General features: G+C 42.0%; 2 protein-coding genes across 2 annotated transcripts; one reads left to right on the top strand and one right to left on the bottom strand.

The window, feature by feature from the left end:
• Nucleotides 1-4,974: 4,974 nt before the first annotated feature.
• LOC102392925 (olfactory receptor 13C7-like) lies at nt 4,975-5,934 on the top strand. The gene has a single exon (XM_006073613.4). The coding sequence runs from the start codon at nt 4,975-4,977 to the stop codon at nt 5,932-5,934; it is 960 nt and encodes a 319-aa protein (XP_006073675.3).
• A 520-nt stretch (nt 5,935-6,454) lies between these two features.
• LOC102413761 (ADP/ATP translocase 2-like) lies at nt 6,455-7,489 on the bottom strand. Its single transcript, XM_045165081.1, has one exon. It carries the CDS (start codon nt 7,417-7,419, stop codon nt 6,523-6,525), a length of 897 nt encoding a protein of 298 aa, XP_045021016.1. The 5' UTR covers nt 7,420-7,489; the 3' UTR covers nt 6,455-6,522.
• Nucleotides 7,490-9,509: the final 2,020 nt, after the last annotated feature.

Raw genomic sequence — 9,509 nt, 5'->3', positions numbered from 1 at the left:
GTGTCCGACTCTGTGCGACCCCATAGATGGCAGCCCACTAGGCTCCTCCGTCCCTGGGATTCTCCAGGCAAGAACACTGGAGTGGGTTGCCATTTCCTTCTCCAATGCATGAAAGTGAAAAGTGAAAGTGAAGTCACTCAGTTGTGCCCCACTCTTAGCGACCCCATGGACTGCAGCCTACCAGGCTCCTCCGTCCATGGGATTTTCCAGGCTAGAGTACTGGAGTGGGGTGCCATTGCCTTCTCCGAAGATGGAGTCCAGCTCTGTCTGTTTCCTCCTTCAAAACCATAGCCAGAAGCTTGGTATCTACTGTCAATGGTCTCCAGGGTATTAAAATCATGCTTTCTAACAATTTACACTGCATGTTTGTTTATTCATTTATAAATGTATAGATGTTCTATATGAATATGTTAGGATGTACATTATAAAATGTTTACAAAAATAGAAATTAAAAAGATGGATAGAGATAAATAAAATATAAAAAATAAGAGTTAACACAGGGCAAAAAAGAAAACAAAAGTAGGTCACAAATTCACTTAATAATTCATTTAGCAACCGTTCATTGAATGCCTACTGTGAGTCTGGTACATTTTTCATATATCTAGGATACATCTGTGAACAATGCAGGAAAAAAACCTCTGCCTCTGTGAAACTGACATTCTAGCAGGAGAGAAACAGACAAGAAACAATGACTAACGTATAAAAAAATAGTTGAGGGTATTAGAAACCGCATGGAATCAGGACTGAGGCATAAAAGAGGACTGAATACATGCATCTAATTTTGCTCCTTTCTGAAACCTGCAAAAACTACCATAATATGTCTTTGTTTTGCTTAATTTTGTTTTTAATGACAAAATCAACAAGGTTAAGGAGAAGAAGGGAGATATCAGAGTGAAGACAGTTTGAACACTGGAAAGTGAATGGGCTAGTGGCTGATCTAATAGAGCCAAATCCTAAGCCAGAAACTAGGAGAGATGAGCCACAACCAGACCTACAGCACAGAGGACCCACTGTACCAGGTCTCTCTGGGACCAAGGATAAAGACGGATGCTGCTGAAATAAGGAGGATTGGGCAAAAAAACTCTAAGAAACACAGGTCCTACACCCTCTCCCTCATTCTGTGACATTGGTTGACTGTCCCTTACCTACCTTAACAAAAATTTATTCTCTGGAGAGGATAAGACACAAGCACCAAAGAAAGATTTCAAACAAAAGGACATCATTTCTGCAATCAGCTGACCATTTTTGGGTCCAGAGCTGCACTACCTGTGAAACCAGATTCATTTATGACTGCCCCACCCCCCTCACCAGTGAATATCCTGTGAAGGCCTGGCCTATTGTAGGCACTCTGAATTTATTTGGTGGGACGCAGGCAAGAGGGAACCTTCTAAGACACTTGCTTTTTTCCAGTCCTGAGATTCTAAATTTGGAAATGCCAGGGGTGCTAAAGGGTTTGTCCTGTGGGTTTCACATTCTCCCAGCTCTATTGTGGGCTCTGCTGAGAGTTCTCACTGACTGGGGGGGTCAGGTTAACTCTGGCAGGACCAGAATGACCCTTTTTCTCTAATGCTTTCTAATAGCTCAGCAGGATGGATGCAAAGAGAGGGAGGGGGAAAGAAAGTGCTTCTGGCGGGACTTCAGAATAATTGGATCTTGGGGACATAATCTCAGATGTATAGAGTTTCCAAATTTTGCCTCTCCAACTTCTAAACTTTAAATCACCTCAGGGACTAGAGTAATCCCAGTAGCAGAGTGGGATTTAAATGACTTCAGGTATGCAATGGACAGTCCTTTGTGTATTTTTTCTGAAACAGAACAAAGCCAAGAAAATTTAGCTTTCATCCATCTCAGGTGCTAACTCCTCTGGCTGCTACTTTGAGACTCGATTGGCTATTTTAGGCTTCTTCCTCAGACAGAAGAAAAGTGATTTACTTTATTGACCTATTTACAAAAAAGGTAAGAGAACACCCTATATGTATACACAATACTATATACATTAACTGTTGTGGACCCAGCATCATAAAGGACATCTTAGTGTGTGACAGAAAGTTCAAGAAAAAGAAATTCAAGAGGTCATTTAGTCCCTGGGATGGAATACCTTTCAAAACAATCCATTCCAGAGTGAGTATGAGGGAGCTGATGGCCAGAGAGGAAAAGGGACTTAACGATTGCCAGGCCATGCTGCTAAGTAGCTTCAGTTGTATCCGACTCTGTGCGACCCCATAGACGGCAGCCCACCAGGCTCCCCCGTCCCTGGGATTCTCCAGGCAAGAACACTGGAGTGGGTTTCCATTTCCTTCTCCAATGCATGAAAGTGAAAAGTGAAAGTGAAGTTGCTCAGTCGTGTCCGACTCTTAGCGACCCCATGGACTGCAGCCTACCAGGCTCCTCCATCCATGGGATTCTCCAGGCAAGAGTACTGGAGTGGGTTGCCATTGCCTTTGCCAGGCCATGAGTGATTGACAAAGGCCAGCTCTTTGGGTAAATGCTTCTGAGGAGCTTTGGAAGGTGAGTGAAGGAATAAATGAATTTATATCCCAGGGGCTTGGGGGCTGTAAGAGAGGGAACTGTGAAAGAGGAGAAAGGTAACATCCAAAAATGCTTGGAGGGGAATGGTCAGGAATTAAGCACAAAGGAGATCAGTTATTTCCACCAGTCCTGTACCCCAAAGCAGGTGAAATCATACAAAGGGAATGTAACACTTTTCAAAAAATTGATGAAAATAAATTGGCCATACATGGTATAACTTGAAGTAAATGTGGGACATCAACCTTGAACATGATTAGAAAAATTCAACCCAATCTGGTAACACTTTCATGGGCAGCCAAACATCACAAGTAGATTTTGAAAAATTTCTCTCCATTTTACTTAGAACAACACAAAGAACTGCCCAGATTGCTAGAAGAGTTGTCTAAGTGCTCAGCAGGACAAGTTTCCTCACTGGTTTTCTGGCCTCTTTGGGTATCAGAGAATCATGAAGTTGGCTTTTTTTTTTTTTTTTTTTATTTTTAAACTTTACAAAATTGTATTAGTTTTGCCAAATATCAAAATGAATCTACCACAGGTATACATGTGCTCCCCATCCTGAACCCTCCTCCCTCCTCCCTCCCCATGCCATCCCTCTGGGTCGTCCCAGTGCACTAGCCCCAAGCATCCAGTATCGTGCATCGAACCTGGACTGGCAACTCGTTTCATACATGATATTTTACATGTTTCAATGCCATTCTCCCAAATCTTCCCACCCTCTTCCTCTCCCACAGAGTCCATAAGACTGTTCTATACATCAGTGCCTCTTTTGCTGCCTCGTACGCAGGGTTATTGTTACCATCTTTCTAAATTCCATATATATGCGTTAGTATACTGTATTGGTGTTTTTCTTTCTGGCTTACTTCACTCTGTATAATAGGCTCCAGTTTCATCCACCTCATTAGAACTGATTCAAATGTATTCTTTTTAATGGCTGAGTAATACTCCATTGTGTATATGTACCAAAGCTTTCTTATCCATTCATCTGCTGATGGACATCTAGGTTGCTTCCATGTCCTGGCTATTAGAAACAGTGCTGTGATGAACATTGGGGTACACGTGTCTCTTTCCCTTCTGGTTTCCTCAGTGTGTATGCCCAGCAGTGGGATTGCTGGATCATAAGGCAGTTCTATTTCCAGTTTTTTAAGGAATCTCCACACTGTTCTCCATAGTGGCTGTACTAGTTTGCATTCCCACCAACAGTGGAAGAGGGTTCCCTTTTCTCCACACCCTCTCCAGCATTTATTACTTGTAGACTTTTGGTTCACAGCCATTCTGACTGGCGTGAAATGGTACCTCATAGTGGTTTTGATTGGCATTTCTCTGATAATGAGTGATGTTGAGCATCTTTTCATGTGTTTGTTAGCCATCTGTATGTCTTCTTTGGAGAAATGTCTGTTTAGTTCTTTGGCCCATTTTTTGATTGGGTCATTTATTTTTCTGGAGTTGAGCTGTAGGAGTTGCTTGTATATTTTTGAGATTAGTTGTTTGTCAGTTGCTTCATTTGCTATTATTTTCTCCCATTCTGAAGGCTGTCTTTTCACCTTGCTAATAGTTTCCTTTGATGTGCAGAAGCTTTTAAGGTTAATTAGGTCCCATTTGTTTATTTTTGCTTTGATTTCCAATATTCTGGGAGGTGGGTCATAGAGGATCCTGCTGTGATGTATGTTGGAGAGTGTTTTGCCTATGTTCTCCTCTAGGAGTTTTATAGTTTCTGGTCTTATGTTGAGATCTTTAATCCATTTTGAGTTTATTTTTGTGTATGGTGTTAGAAAGTGTTCTAGTTTCATTCTTTTACAAGTGGTTGACCAGATTTCCCAGAACCACTTGTTAAAGAGATTGTCTTTAATCCATTGTATATTCTTGCCTCCTTTGTCAAAGATAAGGTGTCCATATGTGCATGGATTTATCTCTGAGCTTTCTATTTTGTTCCATTGATCTATATTTCTGTCTTTGTGCCAGTACCATACTGTCTTGATAACTGTGGTTTTGTAGTAGAGCCTGAAGTCAGGTAGGTTGATTCCTCCAGTTCCATTCTTCTTTCTCAAGATCGCTTTGGCTATTCGAGGTTTTTTGTATTTCCATACAAATTGTGAAATTATTTGCTCTAGCTCTGTGAAGAATGCTGTTGGTAGCTTGATAGGGATTGCATTGAATCTATAGATTGCTTTGGGTAGTATACTCATTTTCACTATATTGATTCTTCCAATCCATGAACATGATATATTTCTCCATCTGTTAGTGTCCTCTTTGATTTCTTTCACCAGGGTTTTATAGTTTTCTATATATAGGTCTTTAGTTTCTTTAGGTAGATATATTCCTAAGTATTTTATTCTTTCCGTTGCAATGGTGAATGGAATTGTTTCCTTAATTTCTCTTTCTGTTTTCTCATTATTAGAGTATGAAGTTGGCTTTTTGAGTTCAAACAGGTCACAGAGAGGAGGCACTATGGACAGATCCAATTGGACCTCCCCCCTGGTGGGGTTTGTTCTCCTGGGCCTCTCAGCCCACCCTAAGCTGGAGAAAACACTCTTTGTGCTCATCCTGCTCACGTACCTGGTGATCCTGCTGGGCAATGGGGTCCTCATCCTGGTGACCATCCTTGACTCCCACCTGCACACACCCATGTACTTCTTCCTGGGGAACCTCTCCTTCCTGGACATCTGCTACACAACCTCCTCAGTCCCCCTCATCCTTGACAGCATCCTGACCCCCAGGAAAACCATTCCCTTATCAGCCTGTGCTGTGCAGATGTTCCTCTCCTTTGCCATGGGGGCCACAGAGTGTGTGCTTCTGGGCATGATGGCGTTTGATCGCTATGTGGCCATCTGCAACCCTCTAAGGTACTCTGAGGTCATGAGCAAGGCTGTCTATGTGCCCATGGCTGCTGGCTCCTGGGTAGCTGGAAGCACCAGTGCCATGGTGCAGACATCCCTAGCAATGCAACTGCCCTTCTGTGGGGACAACGTCATTAACCACTTCACCTGTGAGATCCTGGCTGTCCTGAAGTTGGCCTGTGCTGACATCTCCATCAATATAATCAGTATGGCGATGGCCAATGTGATCTTCCTGGGCATCCCAGTTCTGTTCATCTTTTTCTCCTATGTGTTCATCATTGCTACCATTTTGAAGATGCCCTCAGCTGAGGGAAGGAAAAAGGCCTTCTCCACCTGCTCTGCCCACCTCACAGTTGTGGTCACCTTCTACGGGACCATCCTCTTCATGTATGGGAAGCCCAAATCCAAGGACCCTCTGGGGGCAAACAAACAGGATGTTGAAGACAAGCTCACCTCCCTCTTCTATGGGGTGGTGACCCCCATGCTCAACCCCATCATCTACAGCCTCAGGAATAAGGATGTGAAGGCTGCTGTGCGGAACCTGGTGACTCAGAAACGCTTCACCTGGTGATGGTGGAGGGGTCCTGATAGTTCACCTGAGGGTCTCAAGAGCATAAGATGAAGGGATAAGTTCATGCAAGTTTCCATAGGTACATTTAATTACACAGAACCTCATTATACCCAAGAACTCTGTGTGAATAGAAAAGTAGTCAGTGTGAATTTTCCCATCAATCTCTAGGCAATTATATAAATGTATATTCTTGCTGATCTATACTTTTACTCTCTGTATCTTCCATGCATACTAAACAAATTGATGTCAAAGAAAAGTAACTCTTCAAGTTTTATTTTCTAATTCATAAAAGCTCTACTCTATAGAGCTTTTCTTTCTTTCTTTTTTTTTTTACTATTCCAGGTATTTTTTATTTCTTCAAATTGGTTATTTGCCAGGAGTGACTGAAATAAAAAAATTAATTGGGTCCCATAGTCATCATGGAAATGGCTTTAAGAGAAAACTGGTCAGGTGAATATTATTGCTTCCCATTTTCAACCAGTAAATAGTTGTCATTGATAAATGGACAGCTAACAGTCTGTCAGGAATGCTCAAGATATGTCATATAATACAACATGCCTAGTCACAGGAGAAAAACTAGGAAATAACTTAGGTGAACTTCTTGATTTCATCATACAGGACAAGCACAAACGCCCCGCCCATGCCTCTGAGAACATTGGACCACGCGCCTTTGAAAAAGGCTTTGGCTCCTTCGTCACGAGCAATCTTCCTCCAACAATCAAGCGTGCCTGTGTACATGGTATCAGTTCCTTTGCTCCCTGACTGCATCATCATGCGGCGACGCACCGTGTCGAATGGATAGGAAGTCAACCCAGCAACTGCCGTGACTGACTGTGCGATCATCCAGCTGATGAAGATATGAGTGTTCTTGGGATCTGGAAGCATTCCCTTGGCAGTGTCATAGATACCGAAGTAGGCAGCTCTGTAGATGATAATATCCTGCACAGACACGTTAAAGCCTTGGTACAGGCCTCTAATCCCGTCAGATTTGTAGATCTTAACCAGACAGTCACCGAGGCCTCTGAATTCCCTTTCAGCTCCAGCTTTGCCCACGTCAGCTGCTAGATGGGTACGGGCAAAGTCGAGAGGGTACACGAAACACAGGGACGTGGCCCCGGCGGCACCACCTGATGCCAGATTCCCTGCAAAGTAGCGCCAAAACGGGGTCCTCTTGTCCACACCACCCAGGAAGATCTGCTTGTATTTATCTTTGAAGGCAAAGTTGAGAGCCTGGGTGGGGAAGTATCTGATCACATTGGCCAGGTTACCACGCCAGAAGGATAGGACTCCCTGCTCCGTGGGGATACGAACCACGCAGTCTATGATGCCCGTGTACTGCTTATCTGCAGTGATTTGCTTGCTGGCATGCTGCCCCTGCAGCAGCAGCTTCACCCGCTCGATGGACGCGACCGCGGTCTTGGAGATGGCCGCCGCCACTCCACCTGCCAGAAAGTCCTTGGCGAAGGACACGCCGGCATCTGTCATCTTGGAAGGAAAGAGTAAGCGGACGACTAAAAGATCGGTGAGGAACCGGCTTGGACTCCAGGGCTCTCTATAGAGCTTTTCATAGTCTATAACGCAGTCACTCCTTGGCTCACTCGCTGACCATATTTGAATGGGTCCATACTTTTATGGTCACCTGTCAGCTCTTCCTACTCCATATCAAACAACAGTAATATTTTTATCTTTATCCTCATTGTACTTTTTTTTTTATTGTTATTTTAATTCTTAAAACTGTTTCCTGAATCATTCTCTTCCTATGTCTCCATAATTAGCCTCCTTCCCTTGCCCTTAACCAAGGGCCCAATCAGAAAATCATTTACATCCTTGGAGCAGAGAGAAAAACAAGGTGTGGCAGACTGATGCAAAGGTCAAAGTTTCAGGCCTTTTTCTTTTCCTTTTCTGAAAATGTTATTCATCCTTGGCATCTTTCCCTAGAAAATATTGGCTTCCATGGGTCATCAGAGGATTGTGGAAACTGAGAGATGTGGAGGGTAATCAAATAAATTATATTAAATACCTGACCTGGCTTGACCAAGCGTGCAGCCAAGAGGTGACCATCACTTGCCTTTGTACCTAAGAATCCCCAGAACCACGCGGTCAGTGTTTAGAGGGAGAGGCAGCGGTGCTCAGAGATGAAGGAAGAGACGCATAGGAATCGCCTTCATGACTGGTGAGGAATTCCCTAGAGTTATCCATCTAGAAGCACAACTAAAAGAATGGGCAAAATAGAAAACCTCTGACAGTTGATATGAATTTTTAATCCAACAGAGAGGAAACAAACTAACACTCAAAGCAACCAGCCTTTGCTGAAAAAGAGTTATTTCAGGAAGACGGTCTGAAATTAAAGAAAATTCTCAGTAGTTTTTTTCAGTGGAATTCAAGAGGGTATTGAATCAACAAGAGCAGTCTAAAAAAATGAGGCTAGGAGAAAAGATAATTGAGAAGTAAGAACATTTGCTCAGGGGAAACAATCCCACTTACTTGGATTCAGTATGGAATTCATGAGGACACAGAGCAGAGGAAAGACGAATAATAACTAAAAATTTTTTCACAGAATAGAAGTTTTAGATATTTTGTTCATAAAAGGTTCATCACACACCCAGTAAGAAATTATAGCAAAAGACACACCTACCTAGATTCAAAGATAAATTTTAATTCCTATACATACCAAAATAATCCTGCAGACTTTTCCACAGAAGAAAAGCATATTTCCTAATAAGGAATGAGAGTCTGCCAATGGCCTGCTGTTTCCCAACCCTAAATGTAGACGTGGGCAGAATAAGGTTTTTGAAGTTCTGAGGGAAAGGAAATGGGTTGTGAATCCTGAATTCTACACATCCCTTATCTTTGTACAGATAGAAGGGTTTAAAAGACACTTGCTGTCATGTGTAAGCATAGAAAGCACATATCCATACAATCTCTTCATGAAAATAATTTATTTAGAATGTTGTCCCAACAAACAGTGAAAAATAAAAAATTGAAAGGAAATGATAGAATAAACAGTGGGGAATGATGAAATACATAGGACCAATCAAGTCTAGTCAATTCTTATACCGATTTTGCAAAGATGAATACATGAAGGAATTATTAGCAATCATGACGAGGTAAATAGTGATAATGAAGCAATGATAGAGCTCCAGTTATCATTCTAGATGAATTCATCTAGCTGGGAAATGGAGAAAGAGAAAGTTACACCCCTGAAGGCTTCATTGGATATGGTGGGAAGGGTTCCTATAAATACAGTCCATTGCACTGATACTGAAAGGCAGCAAAAGTCTTAACATTCTTGTTGAAAATTTAAGAATAAATACCAACAAGTATTAGGGTGAAGTTTTTGAAAGAACTAGAGGGTTATGAAAGAACAAAGAAAGTTGATCAAATGAAAAAACTCATTTATTGAACCTGAGGGAATTTAAATCACTATATACTAAACAGATAACACATATTACCCAGCAGCCGCTTTTTTTTTTTTTTAGGATATGCAAGGTTTTGAACATCAGATCAATTACTGCAACCATTTTATTAACAGATTAAAAAAGAAAAAGTAATCTCACCCACAAATGTTGAGAAAT

The sequence above is a fragment of the Bubalus bubalis genome, chromosome 3 (genome assembly GCF_019923935.1).
Source record: "Bubalus bubalis isolate 160015118507 breed Murrah chromosome 3, NDDB_SH_1, whole genome shotgun sequence".
NCBI lineage: Eukaryota > Metazoa > Chordata > Mammalia > Artiodactyla > Bovidae > Bubalus > Bubalus bubalis.
This window is presented reverse-complemented; position numbering and strand designations above follow the sequence as displayed.